The following is a 24,698-nucleotide window of genomic DNA, read 5'->3' as shown; positions in this document are numbered from 1 at the left end:
TGTGAGCCTGATACTTAAAGTAGTTCCAGCTTAAATGTAAACATGTGTTTATTTCACTTCCACACAGATTGTATATCCTTTAAAATGTATTTAAAAATGTGAATGAATATTCATCTAAAATGTGTTGAATTTACTTTCAAATCAGAAAAGACAAAAGGAAATACAGATACAGGGATATTTTCTTCTGTGTGAGAATTATTTACTTCACATTACTTGTAAAAATTGTACATTTACATTTGTCAAAAATAAATAGTTTTATATATTATTACCAACAAACAAGCCCAGTCCAGATGAAAAGAAGTAACACAAATGTAACCTATTTACAACGTATTTACAACGTATAATGTATTTGTAAATGTATCCTTATAAAGGAACTAACTTACCTACCTACTTACTTACTCCCAGGGCTGTTTATATCGAAGTTGATATTTAGCCACACCATGTTGGTGTTTCTTAACATCTAATTTACAAGGTGGGTTGTTAGCCCAACGCTCAACTCCCAACCTGGAGGACCAGGACATACACACATACACTACTGAGACTTTAGCTTACCCAATTTACCTAACGCAATTCTTTGTTTTTGTGGGGGAAACCTGAGCACCTGGATAAAACCCGTGCAAACACGGGGAGAACATGCAAACTCCACACAGAAATGCCAACTGACCCAGCCAGGGCTCGAACCAACGCTACCCACTGTGCCACCTCTAAAGTTACTAACTAATGGATTTAATTACTTTTTGAAATTATGTTCTATCACAATTAAGTTCAGAGCGCTGCTCCTAAGGGAGCCTTAACTATTAACAAAACAAAACTAAAATTAGGTCATACACTGAGATAAGTGCCACATCTTTAATGTTTAAAACATAATATAGTATTAAATATACATTGTGCTACTCCTTTGATTTTGCGCAGTTTTTTTTTTCTTTTTTTTTAAATAATCTGTTACAAACACATTGGCATCTCTTTGTTCATTCTTGATTTGTTCAACTTTTATTTCCTGCTTTAAATTGACAGCCTGCCTGATAAAACAAAAGAAAAAAGAAAACGGCTGGCATTTATTTCAAATCCTGGTTAGAAATATCAACCATAAAATTAAGTGTCTGTTTTTGTAGATGCATTATTTGATGGAGAAATAGTTGTTGAAGGTGTGCATGAAGGGTGACCTTAATCGGGCTCTGGCATAGGCTTGAAAGAGCTGGCAGGCAGGAAGTGATTATTCTAATCACCCAAAGGGCCTGTTTCACAATGTGAGTCTCTGTTCACTGGCCTATTGGCAAGAGGCTCCAAGATGCCATTGTCACAACTGCAAACACGGTACACATCTTTGAAAACATAATCCAGCGAGCTTCCAGACCCCCAGGGCTTCATTTCGTTTTATGGGCCTTTGAAAGCAAGCGCGATTCGCCGGTTTGAAGGAGATGCTTTTTGCTGTCGTTTCCTTCGGTCATCTCCTTCTCAACCTTGGCCATCACAGCCTCTGACCTTCCTCGAACATCATTACCTCTCTCATTATATGGAAAAAATAGACATTTTATGATAATGCGCAGAAACTGGAAGGCAAAAAGTATCGAGATGATTGTTAAATGTAATTGTCTGTCGACGCAAGGGCATCAAAGGACTGAAATATATATTATAAATTAAAATCAATATTTTCAATTTCTCCAGACAGTCGTTTGCCTAATTCAGCGCACATTCTGTTAATTACAAAATGGCTCATTATTGATTTGCTTTCGTCTCACCTTTTAAGTGTCCAAACAGCCCACATCCCATTAAAGTGTGAATGTTTTGTTCTCTGTCTTAATTATAATCAAAGCATCATTAATACGCCCGAATTGTGCCGATATTGGAAAATGCCTTGAATGCTTTCGTTTGCCTAATGGCAGAAATAGGTATTGGCACATTGCTGTTTAGACTGCAGATGGAAAGAGCACCATACACTTATAAGAAAAATATATTCTAAATAGTGCCAAGTTCTTCTCTTTACAACCTTGCAGAATCCAAAGTTTGCATAAAGAACCATGCTTTAAAGGTGTCGTATAGTATCTTAATGGTCTAAAAATAATATTATTTTTAAACGATTTCTCTCTGCCTGGTCTTAAAATACTTTCTAGCCTTTTTATATAATAATATGGATGATAATAATAATAATAGTAATAATAATAATAATAATGATAATAATAATAATAATAATAATAATAATAATAATAATAATAATAATAATAAAAATAATAATAATAATAATAATTTGTGTTATTATTTTTTGTTATTGTTATTATGATTATTAATATTATCATCATCAATATTATTATTATTATTATTATTATTATTATTATTATTATTACTATTATTCTATATATATTTCTAAATTACATGATGTATAAGTTATGCATTGGCTAAATTTGTTTATATTTTTAATGTATAAATGTTGCACAATCGACAATGAACATTGTGAATTCATCAACATCATGAAAAAAATACATGGACCAAAGACCAAATTCTGGTGAAATTTCTTCACAATTCACTATGAAGCTTTGATGTGCATAATTTTTGTATTTTGTTCTAAATGAATGTCAGACAATAAGGTTGTAGATTATGACAGGATCTAAAATTCACAATTGATTTTGTATTTTTGGCATAATTGGTACAAAACCAGTGAAAGAAAAAGATTAAAGATTAAATTAGACATTTGAGGAAAGAAATAATAACCTGTTGAGAGAATGCCTACAGTCAGTGTAGTTAAACTTCTAAAAACATTTTTGACAGTTACAAATATGAAAAACAAATATGGGAAACAAAAAATATGCTAAACTTTACCAAAAATAATTTTTTGGTATTTAAGGACAACAAGATTCTTATTAGAAATAAAGAAATATTTTACCTTTTAAAAGACTGCTGGCAGTAAGGTGCTTTGACAGTTGCTAAAAAAAAGGGCAAAAAAATAAGAATCCCTAAACTTTAGTTCAAATTGGTTGGTTCTTCAGGACAATATAGTTTTTGATAGAAATAAATCATTTATCTGTTGAGTAAATGGTAGTGAGTCAGTATAGTTGAATAGATAAGCTCCAAAGGCACATTGACAGTTACAAATTTGAAAAATAAAAAAGGTGGGAAATGAAAACACTTAAACTCTACCACAAAGAACCTTTTGGTACTTCAGAGCAATATAATTTTTATTAGAAATAAACAAATCATTTACCTGTTGAAAGAGTGTTGACAGTCAATGAAGTTTGATGGTTGAGCTCCAGGAAACCAGTAATAAGGTGCTTTGACGTTTGCTATGAAAAGGGCCGGAATTAGGAATCCCTAAGTTTTAGCACATAGAATCATTTGATACTTCAGGACAATACATTTTTTAATATAAATAAAGAAATCATTTATCTGTTGGGTAAATGTTAACGGTCATTATAGTTGGATAGTTAAGCTCCAAAGGTACACTGACAGTTACAAATTTGAAAAACAAAAGGCGGGAAATGAAAACACCTAAACTCTACCACAAAGGACCATTTGGTACTTAAGAGCCATATGTTTCTTATTAGAAATAAAGAAATCATATCTGTTGAAAGAGTGTTGACAGTTGATGAAGTTTGATGGTTAAGCTTCAGAAAACGAGTAATATGGTGCTTTGACAGTTGCTAATAAAGACTTTAACACAAAGAATCTCCTGATTCTACAGGACAATACAGTTTTTAATGGAAATACAGAAATCATATATCTGTTGAGTAAACGATGACAGTCAGTGAACTCCATAGGTACATTGACAGTTACAAACTTGAAAAACAAAAAAGCGGGAAGTAATAAATCCTAAACTCTAACACAAAGAACCCTTTGGTCCTTCAGGAAAATATTATTCTAAATAGAAATAAAGAAATAATTTACATGTGTATGTAATGTTGACAGTCTGTGTACTTCTTGAAATCAGCAATGAAATGCTTTAGTTACAGATTTTAAAAATTTAAAAAGGCAGTAAAATACAACACCAAACTCTAGAAACAACCATTTCAACATAAAAGCCTTTTTCTGGGATTACACGATTCCAAATAGAACAGGCTACTGAGTGTAAAGAAGCATCTATTTTTAGTTTTAGCTTGAAAGTGAACTTTCTAAACAAATATCCTGAAGGAATGAGATGGAAAGGAGCGTCTTTGATTCATGAGGCGTTCAGATGTGTGGCGTGGCCAGTGGAAGCGGCTCTCACCTGCGGCAGACTGTTGATTTAAGATAGCTTTGATGTTCATTAACAGTTCTCCGGCTGAGGGGAATGAAAGCTATCGGCAGCAGGCTGAGGGATGACCAGTGTGCCAGACCCTGCTTGTCTGCCGGCCTGATCTCTGATTAAGTGTTACGCTTGACGGAGATTGGGCGGATGTTTGAAAATTAGACTTTCAGCAATTTACGCCCAGAGATTATGCAAATGGAGGCAACCTCTGACCATGGGAAATATAAGGCTGTTCTCTGAAGATGCTCGCATACACATGCTCTTTCTTTTACTAATGCCTGCGTTCTTTTAGGAAATGAGTTCACACATGGATAAGGTCAGAAAGATGCAGCTTTAGCAATTATTTTTTAGGAAGCCATACAAACAGTCTGATAACATATGCTCTTTTAACAAAAGACAAACTTATAAGGTTTTTTTTCTTAACTATGGGCAGTTTTAGATAACAAAACACTCGTCTTACTGTTGTCCTTGCTGTTGTCCAAAACACTCGTCTTACGTCACCAAAAAGAAGTTGATGTATTATTACGGAGTTTTTGCTGTGATATTACTGTTACTACAATATTATGTTACATCAATTCAAGTTTTGATTTTAAAGATGTATTAACTCTCTCAGTGAACTACCCTCTTTACAGTTTGTTTCCAAACATTGAAATTTAATAAATCAATCCTTTTCCGATCACAAATTTTTGAAAATCATGTCATAACAATGTTGCAAAGATTCATTTCATAAATTGCCTTGCATGTATTCTAAATAGGCACAAATAATATTTTTTTTGTAACCATTACTTGATTTTTACTAAAGCAAAAACTAAAAACATAAAATTGTTTTGTTTTGTTTTGTTTTGTTTTGTTTTGTTTTGTTTTGTTTTGTTTTGTTTTGTTTTGTTTTGTTTTGTTTTGTTTTGTTTTATTAAGTTTCATTTCGATTCGTTTTCTAGTACTGGGTTGTTGCTGGAAGGGCATCCTCTGCGTAAAACATATGCCGGAAAAGTTGACGGTTCATTCTGTTTTTTGTTTTGTTTTTTGTTTTGTTTTGTTTTGTTTTGTTTTGTTGTGTTTTGCTTTGCTTTGCTTTGCTTTGCTTTGCTTTGCTTTAAACCAGAAAAACTACAACATTAATCGGATTTAAGCAGTCAACAAAATAGAAATAATAGGAATAGTAAGGAATAGAAATAGAAAGTAAACAAACTAGGGTTGCACAATGTATCGTTTCAGCATCGATATTGCAATGTGCGCATATGCAGTGATGACATTGCATGATCTGTAATGTTGAGTTGATTTGATAGTTTTCCAGGAACCACACTTGCAAAGTGTAACCATATAAAGCAAAAAAAAATAAAATAAAATAAAAAAATTCACTTGCATGTGTTTTTTTAAGGCCTGTGTATGTGTGAGCATTTCAAGAGAGTTTAAAGCATTCAGAAATTATTCAATTTCTGTTGCTGAATGCTATTAAGACTCCCTAGAAAGTTGTAAAGCACTTTTTTTCACGTATATTTGATTTATTGTTTTCATCAATGCTTAAAATTTGTTTAATACATTTTATGCAAAAAATGCAATCCCCTCCTAAATCATCCCACTCGAACTAAATTAATGAATTATTTCTAAATAGAGCTATTAAATACATTCATATTGCAGTATACTGTATATTGCAGAAAAACAAAATATCGCAATGTCATATATTTTTTTTATATTGTGCAGCTCTAAAACACACTAATTTGGACTATTAATAAAACCATGTTAGTGGCAGAATTGTTGTATTTACAGAAACCATATTAGAAACATTTGTTTTTTATATAGAAATATTTATATATTAAATATTTAGGTTAATTATTTCACATTTTTATTGATTTGATTTAATAATACAGTTTTAAAGTCGAATAAATGTTGTTACAATGCTTTTTAATATGTACTGTATGAATCAAATTTAGTTTGTTTTTAACAAAACAGTGCCAAAGTTGTCATATTTATTATCTTTTTTTTTTTTTTTTTTTTTACTCTATTTCTTTGACTTAACACATATAGTACACATCCCATCTCCCATTTTTAATACTCATTGGTGAAGAAATAATTAATCACAAATTGGTAAACTCATTTCCTTCAGCAAGAGGAGAGGAAGGGCGACTTCTCTTGTGGCTAGCACTCAGTTTATTGAATTTTCAGACGAAACAGAGAGACTTTCAGCCGTATGGAGTGAAATGGAATATGTTTGGCTGCTAATGATGTGAAGGGTCATTTGTATTGACTGACAGCACTAATGTTTCAGCGTTTTAGCATTACGTCACTGTCCTTGCTCTCTCTTTGATGGAGTCCTGCAGCTTTCAACATCACTGGGGGTTTTTTTTCAACTCGCAAAACACTGAATGATAAGTTTGAATAGTGACGCGCAATTAAGAGAGGAGAAGAATTGAGGGATTTTCAGAAAGGCAGCAGCTAAAGGGAATGAATTTGTGCAGATAGGATATCGAGGAAGACAACAAGCGGCTTTGAGCGGAAGGACGAATCGTTTTAAAAAGGGAATGAAAGCACTTTGGTGGCTGCTTTCTGTGTCGTACATTGAGCGGTTGAGATTGCATTGTGGGAAGAAACAATGTGAAATGACCCTGACATGTGTACAGAGGTGATTAAAATGTACGTTCATTAAGACTTTAAATGTGGTTCAAAAGACTGTGTAGCTGCAAGATTACATACATTTGGATTATACATTAAGAGAATAGAGCGTGAATAGTCATATAGTAGTTATATTATTTAAATAAATCAATAAATAAGCCTTTAAAGAGAAATACTTGCTAATTAAAAATAGATGGATTATTTACAGTGGTCGAATAGTCTAGAATTATTTTAGTAGGTTTTAAAAATAGAATTTGTCTAAATTTTCAGTAGATTTAAATGTTTTATTTTATTTTTATTAACATTTTTAATTATTTAAAATCTATTTTTTTCTCATATATAAATGTGAGAAGTTCAAATGTTTTATTGATTTATCTAATGTTTTTTTTTTTAAATACACATTATATGTTCATTTTATTTTTTATTTAATTTTTTTATTTAATTTGATCAATTATGTATAATTTTTATATATACAATAGTTATTATCAGTGTTGTGCAAAGCTACTTTTGAATGTAGTGCATTACAATATTGAGTTACCCCCCCAAAAAAGTAACTAACTGCATTACTTAGTTACTTTTTTGGAAGGAATGCGTTATATTTCTTTTGAGTTACTTTTTCTTACCTGGCTGAGGTTTGATCTTTTTTTTTTTTTTGAATTTGCAGTTGTTTGTTCATCTTTTTTTTTTTGAGAAGCTCTGAATTTACCAACCACATAAACAACTAACACCTTCATTTGCCTTAAAAACATGTAGGATAAAATTGTATTTTGAGAACTTCCTGAACCCAGAGCTATTCATGCTGTAGATAGAAATTAATGAATCCATGTACAGTAATGTATTGACTACTTTTGTATGTTTTGTGTTATTGGTTAAGTAAATTCACTGTCCATTGAGATAAAGATTGCAATAAAGCCTGAAATAATTTATATCAAGGCAAAACTGATTTTATACCTTTAAAATGTTTATTAACATGACAATGAAAAAACATCCCCAAATCGAAATAAATCTTTGAGCTAAATTGAATACATTTCTTCACATGGCCTTAACAAATATGTAAATTGTTTCCCAAGAGAGAAAAACGTGGTTGCTTCTACAGTAGACAGTGGCTGCATCTCCTCAACAATAAAAGCAATAACCATTTCATTCTTTTTCAGTTTAGTCAAATAAATTGTTTTACCTGGAGAATGTAAACTGATGTCAATCATTTGTTGCTTAGCTGGAGTTGTGGTGTGGGTGTACTGCTTTGCATTCAGTTTTGTTTATTGTTGTTGTTGTTTTTTTCCGCTGTCGTGTTTTTTAAAAGTTTTACTTACACATAATCTACACTTAACAACAGTCCACTTCTTTTCATCGATAATTTCAAAATAACAAAAATCCATAGCAAAAAAATGTAAGCCTACGGCCTGCCGTTGTTTCTGTTTCTGACTGTGTGTGTCTGCAACGGGTGATTCGCAAATTAATAGTTTGATTTTAACCGGATCCTCTAAGCGAACCGGTCGATCAGTTCATTAAATTGAACAGATTGTCGTGAAACCGTTTGCGTCATCAGTAACATACCGGATACCCCCTCTGACTCTAAATAAACCAATATCCTGAGTTATACAGTTACTAGTACAGTACACTGACTCATTTGCTGTGAAAAAGGTGACCCGTGTGATGATAATGAGTGCAAGCCAACTGTCTGTTTTCCTCGCAGCACACTCGCTCATTGAGTGGGTGATTCAACCTGACTAAGATAATTTTTATTCCGCAATATATTTTGTTAAAGCCAATTAAGCAAGGTAAAAAGTAACTTGTGTTACATTTTTAAAAGTAACTCAAATAATATTAGTAATGCATTACTTTACTCGTTACTTTGAAAAATGTATATTATTACGTAATGTGCGTTACTTATAACGCGTTACCCTCATCACTGGTTATTATTATTTTATGATATATTGTAATAGATATATTTTTCATTCCTGAATATTAATTTGATTAATATTTTCTTTTTGTTTTAGTTTTTAATTTCTTTACATGTTATATTACATTTTACATTTTATTAGCTTATATATTTTTTCTTGTTGAGATTTTTTAGTTTGCATTTATTTTATTTTAAGTAACAAAAATATTTGAGCTTCATGGTACTCCTTTCAGTAGTAACCTTGGTTTGTTATTGTTAATATATCCTCTTATGGTTGTACGCGTACCTGCATTAGCTTAAACTATATTTAAATTGAATTAATACACTTTAAAACATACAAATACATAAAACACTCTCATGAAAGTGATACATTAATAAATAGTTTTTACACATTCAAGATCAAAAAATACGATTAAAGATATAAATTAGTGAGAATGTACATGAATACACATCAAAATCATTAAGCTTTCCTGATTATGATTAGTGTATTATCTTGTTTATATATCCATGCATTGGTAAAAGAGTCTCTGCGGTTTGCGGCACAGGGTCGACCCGCAGCCTCCTGCAGTGTTTATGAAACACACTTCCCACACAAAAGCCAATGAGAGAAATGATTGCACTACAAAGCGGTTGTACACTTTTATGGCTTTGATGCGGAGGCTGCCTCCCGTCGGCCAGAGCATCTGCTTCACTGTAATCGCTCTCAAAGCAATAAAAACGCTTCCCCCTGGAGCTCCATCCCTCATCCAGCAGCATCCAGACCTCCACCCTTCATCGTGCTAAATGAAAGCGCATCGTCTCACTTCTTTATCCCGTAAATATTCAGGCTAAATACACATCTCTTATTTATTTTCTGCAGGACACATTCTACGCATCAAAGCCAAGCGCGTGCGTGAATATGCAAACGTGTTATGCAGTGTTTACAAAAATGGATGTCGTATGGCCTGAATGCTGTGGAAGGGAATAGAAAAAATGTGAATGATGAATCTTTGGTGGCTTTAAAAAAAAAAAATATGCTGTGTAAATTTTCCACTAAGTATTTTTAGATATTAGTCAAATTTTGTATGCGTTCAACAAATGATGTTTGGTATTTGTTCAAATTACTTATTTAAAATAAGCTGAAACAACAATTGTTGAGTTTTTTTGGGACAACGTAGTTGTTTCATGTTCAATCCACTTTAATTTGTAATAAGTTAACTTAATTCCTCCATGTTGTCCTAACACAAATTGATTGTGTGGAATCCAGCATTTGTTACTGTTAGGTGTGTCTGTGATATGATTTTCTGTGGTATAGCACAAATATTTAAAAGTATACAGTAGTTTTTGTTCTGCAAATAAACTACATAGTAATTTATTTGCAGGAAAATGACAAATGGGGGGGGGGGGGGGGGGCGGAAATATTTAATTAAATAAATTTGAAAACAGCATTCCATAATACAACTAAAATATTTTTCTTTCTTGAAATAAAACAAATGAACTAATTCTTAAAGCTAAAAAATTGTAGAACAACAAAATGACGAAAACTTTAAGAAAACTCTAAATGAATTAAACTTTTGACTAATTCAAACAAATAATAAAACTGCAATAATTACAGAAATAATGCCAATGGCTAAAATAAAACATCTATAAAAATTTACAAACACACAATTAAAAAAGAAGTAGAATGTGAAAACACTAAAATAGTTGTGGAAAACTTCAGTATACATGTGATCGTCAGACTTCTTAACAAACAAGGAGAGGGAGAAAATCACATTGTCTCTGAAAAATCATTTCAGAAATGTTATTTTACATGATATCACAATCAAATTCAAAACATATACTCAGGAGATGTGTGGCTTTTGACGTATTACTTCTCTGTATTGCTACCGGACTAATTTCATGTATTTGTTTCTGAAATAATAAAATGTTTAGTGCGCTGCACTTTTTTACATTACTTAAGCAGCTGTAACTTTTTTTTCATTTTGAGCAATATAAACTCTAGATGATGGATAATAAAGCCCAAAGTGTGTTCTTTCCAAAGATACATAAACTGTTAATATAGACCAAATTATTCAGCAACTTTTACTGTTTTAGTTTGGGAAGGTCATTTTTGTGCCTCTGATGGTGAGGAAAAAAGGACACCGCTATAGCCTCAGAAAACCTTTCATAGAAATCTCATTTTGCATACTATCTTCATCAAATTTAAAATATAAACTCATGAAACACTTGGATTTCTAGGTCATTAAATTAATGTTTTCCTGTGTTTGTATATGGAAAAATAATTATTGAACACAATATGAATGACTTCATAATGTTTAACTTTTTGTATTTTTTAGCATAAAACTATGAATTTTTGTTTTTAGCTCACTGGGGTCAAGAACTGTTACTGTTTAACACCCTGTCACAATACAACTAAAATGTTGTTCTTGCTTGAAATAAACAACAAAACTTTGAGGACAAAAAATTACTATGAAAGCTGCAAATCTAATATAACGAAATCTTCTAGAAATTCATTTAGCCAGTTAATAAAACTGCAAAAAAAAAAAAAAGAAATTACTAAAATATACACAAATTCCACTGGATCAAACAACTGAATTACCTAAATTAAACACATTTATTAAATATCAAATTACCCAAAACATAAAACTTTAGCTAAAATTAAAATGAAAAACAAATATAACAAAAACAATTCTAACCATTCATAAAACCTTTAATAGTTATTTGATGCTGACTAGCAAAACACTATTAATTATTAATTATTATTATTATAAATCTTCTGAAGAATTATTCTGCCTATAGAGTGTATGTCAAATACATCATGGAACATAATTAAAACAAATCAAATGTGATCCCTCTAATAAACATATTGACCTTTGTTAAAACATGTATGTTAAGATTATAAATAAATTGCACTTCATTGGCAGAAATGTACCTTCCAGCTTCATAAGCAGAATGAATTAAGTTGTAAAGTTCATGTCGCTTTATTCCTCTCTTTTATACACACGGACAGCTTTGGTGCTCTGTGTAAAAACGACACATATCCAAGGTGACAAAGAGTCAAATGAAACAATCTCTTTCACCTTTCTACATCACGCAAGGCCCTTCCTTAAATCTGAATTTTTCATTCAGCAAATGAAAGATTCAGTGCTCTTATTAGACATTTATACCGTCTCCTTTTTGAAAAGCTGTAATGTTAAAGAATGAAGCAGCTTTCACAAACCTCCTCTCTCGCTTTCTTTCTCTCAACCATTTCAAATTAAGCCTCTTAAAAGTCATTTTCACCACTGACGCCCTATTAAACTTAATGATCATTTAACAACAATACCAAGCTTTCTGTTTTCAGCCTCAGAGGTCTCTGTGCCTCCTGTAGTTTGGTTATTACTCATTGTTGGAGTTTTGGGCTAATTGCAGGTATAGATGGAGGCACGGCTTATATTAGTTTACACTTGTGGAATTACAGCTCATTTTGACATTCATTATTAATTCTAAGGAAAACTTGATTAAGATTGGTCAGTATATACTTGATATATGCGGTGGCTTCCACTATTGGAATCCTTAGTAAATATGAGCAAAGAAGACTGTGAAAAAAAATGTTTTTAATTGTTTAAGATGCTGTTTTGAGGTTTGGGACTTTCAGCTTAATATAAGAAAAAATATCCAGATTTTGTTTGTTTCACTTTATCAGCTTGTGTCTTTAATATATTTTGGTTAAATAAAGTAACTTTAATGTCAATTTCCTCAAAAGTGAAAGTTGTTTTTTTTTTTTTTTTTGCACTTAAAAATACGTCTCCACTTTAGCTGACATTAAATATATATAATTTAAAAATTGTATTGGTATTTATATTCTGAAAGTTTTTTTTTTTTTTACAGAGGGACTTGTTAGGACATAATGAAAATATTTATTTATTTATTTATTTATTTATTTATTTATTTATTTTATGTTTGTGTCTGTTTACAGTCTTGTCTGAATTATTGATGAAAAATAGCACATATTGCATTAAATAAATAAATATTTTTGTATTGAAAATATAAATGATATATTTATATTTGCATATTTAAACATTAAATTTTAGAAAAAAAGTGCAATTGAGATATGTTTGCGATTCTTAATGTGATCAATCAACTTAGGAATTATGGCGGTTATTATTATTTAATTTGTACCTTATTAACCTGCAGTGTATTGCCTTAACCTTTTGACCTTTAGCTTTAAAATATTAACATTTATTTAAAAGATCTGCTCTCATTAAGAACAAACAATTGCAAACATTTCATATTTTTATCTAAAAATCTTTCAAAATGAGAGTTAATTTGAGCAAAAAAGTGTCTTTCCATTAATATTTAATAATTTTGACTGGGTGACTAGAAACAAAAACTTGCTTAAATATGAGGATACACACAGGCTAAAATGACTTAGCAATTCATCTCAATGGGTAAAACCGAAGAACAGCTGTGATTTATAGCACAAAACTCTGCATCCATTTCCACCATTAGGGCAACAACTGTACTACAAGTGATATGAATCAGTTTGGAAGTTTCTCAAAAAGTATCCAATAATCACAACTGAAGAATTGCAGAAGTTAGTTTAATCTTTGGGTCAGAAAACACTACAATCCATACAATCCATCCTATATTATTATTTATTTTATTTAAACATTTAAATAAAATTATTCTGTTCATCAAGGTAGCATTTATTAAATATAAAAAAAAAAGTTAAATTGTTAAATACTTATCTATTACTTATTGTGTGTAGTTTCAAATGAAATTATTAGTCATTATTGCTTTTATTACTATTACCATTAATAATAATAATAATAATATATTTATAATAATTAATATTAGAGGGATTTCTGAAGGATCATGTGACTGAAGACTGGAGCAATAAAGCTGAAAATTCATCTTTAAAATCACTGGAATAAATGATTAAATTAAATGATAAACTACTTTTGAACAGTAATTTTATAGTGTAATAACATTTCACAATTTTACAATTTGTACTGTATTTTTGGTTTAAAAAATGCAGCATTGGTGAGTGGATAAGCTTATTTTAAAAACCTTTAAAAGTCCTAATGACCCCAAACTTTTGTAGTGTGTAGTGTGTGTATAATATATATAGTATGGAAATATTTATATTCTTGTTCATTTTTGGTCATATTTACCAAGCGTGTCATTATTCCTGAACTGCTTAGCATTATATTTGACTAGTAACACAGTTCTGGTTTCACATCTCCTTGTATCCTCCTCCTCTCACATATTAAAATAACTTCACAGCAGATCAATACCTAATGTATTTGGTTGCTTATTTCATAAGTAGCCATGTAATCACCCTGATGGGAGTTTATTTTGCAGTAATGACCGTCTGACTCTACATTCTCTGTCAGATTCTGCAATTCTGCATTTTGGTTTGTGTTAAGAGTCTATATTTAGCCTTACGTAATTGTGTTCTCCTTTTAGGCTACTGTTCCAAACCTATACAGCTATTTTTCCTTGTGTTTGTTTTCCCATGTAAACACCATAGAGGTAAACACTCTGTTTTTCCCTGCAGTGCCAGGCTTCCCATACCCAGCAGCCACGGCGGCAGCGGCGGCGTACAGAGGGGCACACTTAAGAGGAAGAGGCCGCACCGTCTACAACACGTTTCGGGCAGCCGCGCCTCCCCCACACATCCCAGCCTATGGAGGGTAAGAATCAACACAAAAAACACACACACTCTTTCTTACTCCCCTTCTCCACCGGGCTGCTGTAACATGCATGAGTCTGGAGCCGTGCACACAGAGACGGTGCCGCATGTCATGCATCCTGCAAGAAATGACCACACTCGACTCATGCTTTTCTGCCATGGTCGATGTTTTTTTGTTTTTTTTTGTTTTTTGTAATGATAACATTATGTAAATCCTCTCCTATAAGTGAATGCACATGTATTTTGGGATCTCTGAGGAGTCGGATGATGATTCGGATGATTTTATTTCTGAGTTGGTGTGTGTGTGTTAATGTAAGTTGATGTTGGAGGAGGTTTGGTGGAGTTTGAAGATTTTTTTTATGTCTTGAAGAGTCAGGGGGCTGCAGACTGGATTTTAGTTTTTGTTGTTGTATATATGTAAATTGGTGATTAGGAAGGTCAGAGAATTTAAACAAAAACTATAATTATTACAAGTTAAAGCATTCCACTTAGATTATCATATAACTTAACACTGGAACCACCAGAATTCTATAACAACTAGTATTACCTCAGTGGTCATTGTGACCTTTCTCAATAAACATCATATTGTCATTTTTGTGTTTAAAGCTTTTATTAGCATATTAACATTAAGCTTTAAATGTCTGTCGTCACATTAATGAACACTTAAAAATACATTGTCGAGAAATCGTTAAAAAAACAAGGCAACTTAAAGCAGTAAGGACTTTGAGTTGTCAGTTTTTTTTAGTTCTTCTCAGTAACAATATTTTTTCTTGCTGTGAGGCAACTGTGCTACCCCACTGTGTCACCCCTCTTACAAGCAACAGATAAACAGGCTTAGTTTTTGATTGCTGCACGCATGCACAATTTATTTAAATATCAACATTCCTGTTCAACACAAATATGTTTGCGATCTGTCAGACGTAGCACAGAGCTCATTCAGTAAAGGCATAGCTAAATGTGCCTAATGCTGGAGCACATCTGATCTGATTTACTAAAGATCAGATTATAATTAAAAAATAACCAGCATATTATTGCTTCAGGAATTATTACATCCATTTTATTCACAATTCTGTATGCAAATAATGTGAGAGTGAGGACCAATCACATTTTAATATTCAAATATTACCTAATTGTCACTCTCAAGTTACATTCATACATTCATTTTCTTTTCGGCTTAGTTCCTTTATTAATCTGGGGTCACCACACCGGAATGAACCGCCAACTTATCCATGCAGGTTTTTACGCAGCGGATGCCCTTCCAGCCGCAACCCATCTCTGGGAAACCTCATTTTGAATACAATTGACATTGAATTTAAATATGTTAAACTTTATTTCAACATTTTAAAAAAGTATATTTTACAGAGAAAATATCAAACAAAGGAAGCCAGGGGCTGAAAGTATCTACAAAATAATATATATATATATATATATATATATATATATATATATATATATATATATATATATATATATATATATATATATATATATATATATATATAAAGACTTTTAGACTAATTTATTATAAGCAGTCAATTTCTAACCAGTCTTTGATTAATATTAATATAATATAATATTGAATACTATATTAAGTATGAATGATATATACAGTATTAAGAATACAGTAATAATAATATATACATATACAGCATTTAAAAAACAAATAAATAATAATAGCAATGTTATTCATCCATGCATCCACCCGTCTATTTATTTTCTCCCCTCTACATTTTATTTTTCTTCTACCATTTTATTAGTAGTAGTGATAGTTATATTAAAAGAATTTAAATTGCTTTGGGTTAAAATGAAAAATACTACATAAGAAAAGTCCAGCTCTCTGTGGCCTCTTTCCAAAACCTTTCCTCCACAATCTCCTTGCAAAAATGTTCAAAAGTGACGAGTGCGTGTAGATTATTCAGCGCGTGTGTGTATTTCTTATTCTGCTCCACTAACCCTGGCTAGAGATGGGGTTGGTTTTGCTTGCATGGGAACATGCACTAATATTGATGTGTTTTGTTTGTTTTGTTTGGTGTTTGTGTCTGTGTGTGCGCGTGTGTTTGCATCTTTCCAGTGTTGTTTACCAGGACGGGTTTTACGGTGCAGATATTTATGTAAGTATCCGCATGCCGTCTTTGAATGATCATGTACTGTAAATCCCTCCATACCCCAAAACCCCACTCCCGTTCCTCTCTCCGACTGCAAACCTACAAGATGATCCATTGTTGTTTTGATTGTGAGCATTTAATTAACTAATGGTGTCAATAATTACATATATAGTATATATATTCAACACATTTCTAAACTTAATATTTTTTAATAACTCATTTCTTATAACTGATTTATTTTATCTTTGCCATGATGACAGTAAATAATATTTGTTTAGATATTTCTCAAGACACTTCTATACTGCTTAAAGTGATATTTAAAGGCTTAACTCGGTTAATAGGGTTAATTAGGCAGGTTAGGGCAATTAGGCAAGTTATTGTATAATAACGGTTCTGTAGATTGTCGGAAAAAATATATATAGCTTAAATGGGCTAATAATTTTGACCTTAAAATGGCTTTTAAAAAATTTAAAACTGCTTTTATTCCAGCCAAAATAAAACAAATAAGACTTTCTCTAGAAGAAAAAAATATTATCAGACATACTGTGAAAATGTCCTTACTCTGTTAAACATAATTTGGAAAATATTTAAAAAAGAAAAAAAAATCAAAGGGGGGCTAATAATTCTGACTTCAACTGTATATATGCATTGTTGTTCAACCAGCCACAAGGTATGAGCATCAGTGACAGAGAAATGTGGAGTTTATTGTCAGTGGGGGTTAAATTCCATGACCTGAGATTTTAGAGCACTAAAGTGAGGCATGCTGGGTTAGTACAGTACAGTGAGAAAACTCTTATGTATGTACAGTAAAATGTCCTCTTACATATAGACATTCATAGAATATGCTTTTTAATATAATTGTAAGGCAAAATAGATTTTAAAATTTCAATTAGTTAAAAGTTGTTTTTATATATTTGATAATACATTTTCTAACAGGTTTCCAGGTTATCTAGGTTTATGATATAAAATAATTTTTTTAATTATTAAAAAAAAATGTAATTTAAATAATGTAAATCATCAGTATATTCTTCATCTGTATTCTTTGAATGTTATATATTTTTTATTTGTGTCGTTATTAAAATGCATGCTTGAAAACATTTTTCAATGCACGATCACCTTTTACTTTCACTTTCAAATTGGTGATTACAGTTACTCTGTGTATAAAAAACTGACTTCAAAATTTTACAAGATGACATATTTGTCTTTAGCATTTAAGATCAAGTTCTAACTAAACAATAATAGGCCAAATTTTACAGGCTACCATTTTGCTCTCATCGTTTACCCTTTCAAAATGATTATTAACAAAATTATTAAGAGTCAGCAAGGCCAAATAAGTTTCTTACAAATATTGTATATTTCAGTTGTTATCAAAATACTTACCTGAAAACCTTTTTCAATGAACACTCACCTTTTAGTTTCACTTTCAAATTGGCGACCACAATTAATGTGCAAACCACACAATTTTACAAGATGACACATTTGTCATTGGCGTTCAAGTTCTATCTAAACAAATAATAGACCAAATTTTTCAGATGACAATTTTGCTCTAATCTTTTACCGATTCAAAATGTTTATAATTAATATTTTTTTAAAAATGATTGCTTAGGAGTCAGCAAGGACAACTAAGTTTTTTATAAAGATTTCTAACACTCTTAGTTTTTTTTTTTTTTTTTCCTGCAACTATCTGGTCATAATCTATAATCTACCCTGTTGTGAGCTTATACTTATGAGTTCTGTCTGTGCTGCTGTGGCAATACTACTTCAGAAATGCTAGTAACCAGTGTAGTTTCTATGGTCTATGGTGTCCAGATTTTTTACCGATGATTTGAGTTTATGCTGGAACTGCATGCAATGCTACTGTAGAAACTCACACTCTTTCAAGAAAGAGGCAGGAACCAGTTCAACATTCAACAACTTAAATCAGAAAGTAAACAAAGAACAACAGTTTCCATGAGGGTTCCTCTGCAGGACTTTACACTTCTTAAACACTTTGGTCACCGGCCTCACTCTGCTCCCTCAGCCCCTCCTAAAATTGTCTCTCTGCCCCGCCCACTTTTAATGCAGAGACCAAGCCGATCTACAACAGATTTTGCAGCTCATGTCATCGAGATGTGTAGTTACGTTTTCAGAGGGTCCGTGTCAGGCTATGGTAAAGTGTTATTTTTAAAAACATATTATTATTATTATTATTATTATTATTATTATTATTATTATTATTATTATTATTATTATTACTATTATTATTATTACTATTATTATTACTACTACTACTACTACTAATACTACTACTACTACTACTACACAATTAAAATATATGATAAACTATTTCCAAAACATCTTTAGAAATAAAAAAGATATTATGTTTAGATTATAATTTAGATATACATTTTAATTTTTAGGTTTTATTATATAATATTTATTTACTTTTTTTTATAAAGTCCATTTTTAAGTATGTAGAGTGTGTCCAAATTCTGTCTTCAGCCTGCTTGTTTTTGATCTACAGTTTCTAGACAAAATAATTTGCCCTCCTGTGAAAGTTTAAATCTTATTAAGATATTTCCCAAGTGCTATTTAACAACAAGAAGTATTTTTAGCACATTTTTAAACATAATAGTTTTAATAAACAATTTCTAATAACTTAATTCTGTAGTTTTTACCATGATGACAGTACATACTATTTTACTACTTATTTTGCAAGGTACTTGAGTTCAGGTCAACTAGGCAAGATAAGTTAATTAGGCATTAGAAAACAGTGGTTTGTTCTGTAGCCAATCAAAAATAATAATAATCCTAAGGGTAATAATAATATTGACTTACATTTTTTAAAGATATATTTATTTATTTTTATTCCAGCCAAATTAAAAGAATTAAGACTAATTAATGATGAAGACTTCAGAAGGGAAAAAAAATAATCGTAAATACTTTGAAAACTGTCCTTGCTCTGTTAAACATCACTTGGTAAATATTTGTAAAAGAATACAAATTTCTCAAGAGGGCTACTGTAATCATTTTGTCTTCAACTGTACAGCCACTTGTGTGTTTATCTGGAGCTCCACATTTGGAGATTAGCAGGAGCATCTGGAGCTGAGGTGGAGACCGAATGCTTATTCTCCTCAAGGCCATGTCTCATTGAGCCTGACACAGCCTGATGAATCTCCCACAATTCGCCCTCCTCCGGGACCAAGCAAATTGTACAGGGCAGAAATATGCGTCGAAATGGCAGGACGGCTGCTGTAATGCTTCCTCTGCTCCCTTGTCATTAGCACAGAGCCACAGCGTCTGGGATTGATTGTTCCACTGCGATAAGATCATCTAATATTCATTAGGAACTATCCAAGAAGTGTATTTGTTTATTAGCGGTCTTAATTTGCTGAGTGCTCTGCTAAATGTACTGAATGTTGGATTAGGTCTGGGAAATGAAGCTGTGCTTGCATGCGACAGACGGCCTTAAGACAAGCAAGTTAAACAAAGGAAAACTGAACATGTGCCACATGCAGGGTGCAATAAGGCAGGGAGATACACCAAATACAAACGACACAGCATGGGTAATATCTCTCCATTTAATCTGTAATATAAAGCGCTTCGCATTTGCCTCACGCGGCTGACTTTTCATTTCGGGAAGATTCTGAAAATGCCCAAAGCCACGGCATAACAAACAAATGCGTTCACAACATCAGTAGTGATTGGAAACCTTTCAGTGTGGCCTCATCATTTTGACCGGGAAACACACTGAGATTACATGAAAAACAGTTAAGTCTTATAAGAAAGTGTTTGTTGGTTTTTTAATGCAAGTATATAATACATATTTCAGGCATCTTTTAAAGCTATATTTAAATACTGTAATCCAATATTCAAATAGAGGCTTAATTTGTGCCTGAACACGCCGGATCCAGATATAACATGACATAATATAAAATAATATAAAAAAATAAAATAAAATATAATATAATATAATATAATATAATATAATATAATATAATATAATATAATATAATATAATATAATATAATATAATATAATATAATATAATATAATATAATATAATATAATATAGAACAGGTAAGTCTAAACAGTTAATATAAAAGGATAACTATGTTATATTTATTATATTATATTATATTATATTATATTATATTATATTATATTATATTATATTATATTATATTATATTATATTATATTGTATTGTATTGTATTATATTATATTATATTATATTATATTATATTGTATTGTATTGTATTGTATTGTATTATATTATATTATATTATTTTATATTATATTATATTATATTATATTATATTATATTATATTATATTATTTTATATTATATTATATTATATTATATTATATTATATTATATTATATTATATTATAATATATTATATTATATTATATTATATTATATTATATTATATTATATTATATTATATTATATTATATTATATTATATTATATTATATTATATTATATTATATTATATTATAACAACCCACCATTCATTCTGCACCCAACCTGGTCTGAGCTGGGATCGAACCGGTGATTCTTTGTATGGGAGTTCGTTGCTCGAGCAAGGAGGCTAAAGACCATGGCATCTAGCGTCTGTCGCTAGAGTACCTAGAGGAGTGAGGTTTACCTGCATAACACTTTACTAGCTGGCCTCATTTATCCCCCTAAACCTCACTCCTATCCTGGACAAGCTTCCATGTGTAACCCACCTTTTCTATTGCACCCAACCCGATCTGAGCTGGTATCGAACCGGTGATTCTCGCTCTCGCTCTAATTCTATAATTATATTATATTATGGTATGTTATTATATGTTTATACGCTGGACATTTTAATAGTTCTGTGCTGTTTAAACGGACAATGCTGTTGAGATTTGAGTTTTGTTTAGTGATTTAAAAGCTGAGGCTTAGTTTTATTAAAAGTTAAGATTTTTCAAATCAGGTTCCTCCACAAACAGCATTTCTTGTTTTATATGAGGCTTGTACATATTTTACATTTACCCAGAGAGTAACTGCATTTTTGCTCAACAAAGGAGAATAGTTCCAATTCCAAATAACCATTTCATTACATCTTTAAATAAAACTTTGTTTTAAACAAGTTGGTTAAGTGAATGATTACAGGACTCCCCCTTTGAGACAGTCACTCTTTTTGCTCAGTATTTTAAATGAATCAGTTAAATAAATGATTCAGTGAATCAGTGGCTCACAGTCACTTATTACTGTTAATGCAACAGTAAAAAACTAAAGTTTGTTAAACTTAGAATAACTTTACTAAATTCAAGATAATCTTTGTTTCAACTCTCAAATCTTCTAAGCAATGACTTGTTTAATGTATAATTTTTGAGACCTTATAAACTTTAAACATCTTATGACAGCAAAAGTTAAAGGATGGTTTGCCCAAAAAATGTAATTTTTTTTTACAAATTACTTATTGAGTAATTTTTTGTTCAACACAAAAGAAGATATTTTTAAGATGTTGTTGACATTGTACCATTGACATCCATTACATAGTAGGAAAAACAAGTACTACAATTTATGACAATGGTTACAGGTTTCAAGTTTTCTTCAAAATATCTTCACTTGTGTTCAACAAACAAACAGATGTTTGACAAGGTTGCATAAACGATGACAGAATGTTCCTTTTTGGGGAAACTATCCATTTAAACAGAAGAAATAGCCTCAGATAAACTGTTACAGCCAAACTGTTGCACGCTGTTATGCACTTTTATACACTAAAAAAACAGCATCAAGGCCCTTATTCTTTATTATAATCCCGTCTAGACTCTTTTCAGGTACTTCAGGCCATCAAGTGGTGGTGGCAGTCAAACAGACGCTCTAGTAAAAGTATGAGAAAGGCTCCATGCGCATCAATAACCATGATAAGCTGAGTATGTCCACATGCGCCGCAGACAGATACGAGCAGTCAGGAGTCAGTGGAGCCCTATCTGTGAGTCATAATGATGAATGGTGGCCGCTCTCCAGATGCGCATCCCAGCGTTAAAGTCCTGACCACTGCTCTCTGGCACCTGCACACCCTGTCAGTTTCCCCGAGGTTAGTTGACCAGGCCTAATGGAGCTTCAGAGTCATGTAGATGCAGCCCGCGGCCCCCGTCTGTCAAAAAACAGAGTGCTGGTGACCGAAGTACCCTCGTTCAGACATATCACGCTATACACTGCACTCAAAAATCATGTTTGCTGTTTGATCAAACTACTTGTGCTAAATTAGCTGAAACAACAACATTCTTAAGTTTTTTTGAGGACAACTTAAAATTGTTTCATGTTCAATCCACTTCAATTTGTGAAAAAACTAATAAGTCAACTTACATATCAATATTTTTTATTTACAGCATTTTTTACAGTGTGTTAACAATTTCCTGTAGAATCTACAGTAAATTACTGGCAGCAGTTGTCCAGTAACTTACTGTAAATAAATGACAGCAAAAATACTGTATTTAAATTTACTGCACCATTTATCTTGCTGTATATGTACACCCCTCAAAAATCTATCTTTTAAATTCATATTTTTAACAGGAAGCTATACAATATTATATTTGTGCATATACATTAGATTAGTCAGTACTAAAGCCAAATCTAGAGCTTATCTAACAAAATAACTTGTGATAACGGCTCAAAATCTAGTACACCCAAATTTATGTTATAGAAAAATATTAAATACAATTTTTAATAAGAGGAAAATTCAAGAGAAGCAAAAAAAAAGGAAAAATTTTGTTGAATTTTTGTAGGTTGTAATTTATTTTTTGCAATATTTTGCTTGAATTTAATTCATTGAATTTATTATTTTAATAAACATATCTGTTTAATAAATCAGTTTTGTTCAATTGCACTGATATATATATATTACCTTTATTCACTGAGAAATGGGAAAAAAATATTCATTTTCAAAACGGAGTGTAGTCAGTTATGCTGAGCACTGTATTTACAGCATTTATCTGTAATATAAACACTATGGTATATACAGTATATTTATCTGTACTGTAAAATATACAGTAAGTTTCACAATGCAACGTTTTAAATGCAGTAACATACTGTATAAATGTCCTACAGTAAAATTCATATTACAAAAAATGTTAACATGTTTCGTGACCTAATGCACTAGTTGAGATATGAGCTAATCCATTTCAGATAATTTAGTGATCTGATAATCTTGTCCACAATGGACGTGGTTGATGTCCCATTCTGTTTCCCCAAACATTGGATGAAAGATATTAGCTCCCATTCATTTGAATTGGTTTTATATTTGATTGCCTTTTCAGAGTTTGATTTTCCTCTGTAATTAAATTCAGGGTGGTTTTAAAAAAGGGATTCATTTTTTATTTGTACGGAGGTGTTTATGAGCGCATATTAAAAAATAAATATTAAAATAAAATAAGTGGTAGCATGATTGCTAAATCAAGAAAACAATCAAACAAAGGATTATATATATCTATATATATATTAAATAAGTAAAATCAAAATCTGCTTTTTGTTTTGCATGTAAGCAACATGAGTGTCAAAACAATCTTTTTTGTTGACCACTGATAAGCTGTATTCATTTAAAGAACTATTTACAATTAATTAATTGCTAATTAATCATTAAGTGGCATTCTCACTTTACAGCCCAGATGCATCATGCCGTTATGCGAGTAAATGAAAGGGTTTGTTAAGGGGTGTTGAATTAGACGGTGAGTCATTTCAGAGAAAGCTGGAGACAGTGTGTGTGTGTGTGTGTGTGTGTGTGTGTGTGTGTGTGTGTGTGTGTGTGTGTGTGTGTGTGTGTGTGTGTGTGTGTGTGCGTGTGCGTGTGCGAGTGTGCGTGTGTATGTGTGTATGTGTGTGAGCAGGCAGAGGGAGTTTGGTAATTACCACAGCCTGCGGGTCTGGTGTGGAGAATGGCAGGGTCAGGAGACCAGTGAGCCCCGGAGAAACAGAGAAAGAGCAGAGCTGTACACATAAGCCCATCAGCTCTGTAAACCTTTACTTAAAAGAATAGTTCACCCAAAAATTATAATTCTGTCATCATTTATTCTCCTTCCACTTTTTCAAAACCTGTTCTAGCTTCTTTTTTTCCTTTTTTTTTTGTTGGACTCAAAAGAATGTTGGAACCCAGAAATCACTAATTTCTCAACCTGTGTGTACACTCTTTTGACTGTGTACTTTTCTATCTGTGCCTACGTGTGTGTAATGTGTGTTTTCATTTATTGTCTT

At 31.5% G+C, this 24,698-nt stretch overlaps 1 protein-coding gene across 50 annotated transcripts in view; it reads left to right on the top strand.

Annotated features, from left to right (window-relative positions):
- The window catches only part of rbfox1 (RNA binding fox-1 homolog 1), a 445,822-nt gene that overhangs the window by 393,553 nt on the left and 27,571 nt on the right, over positions 1-24,698 (top strand). For 39 of the 50 annotated variants that reach the window (XM_087242557.1, XM_087242570.1, XM_087242556.1 and 36 more), the window contains 2 exons: positions 14,251-14,386; positions 16,457-16,496. In XM_087242557.1, coding sequence (XP_087098683.1) covers positions 14,251-14,386; positions 16,457-16,496 — 176 coding nt within the window. The remainder of the gene's footprint in view (positions 1-14,250; positions 14,387-16,456; positions 16,497-24,698) is intronic. The other 11 variants (XM_087242593.1, XM_087242592.1, XM_087242585.1 and 8 more) reach the window with 1 other exon arrangement.

This window comes from Danio rerio, chromosome 3 (assembly GCF_052040795.2).
Source record: "Danio rerio strain M-AB ecotype USA chromosome 3, GRCz13ab, whole genome shotgun sequence".
In the NCBI taxonomy this organism is placed as follows: domain Eukaryota; kingdom Metazoa; phylum Chordata; class Actinopteri; order Cypriniformes; family Danionidae; genus Danio; species Danio rerio.
Note: the sequence above shows the minus strand (reverse complement) of the source record. Positions and strands in the feature narration are given on the sequence as shown.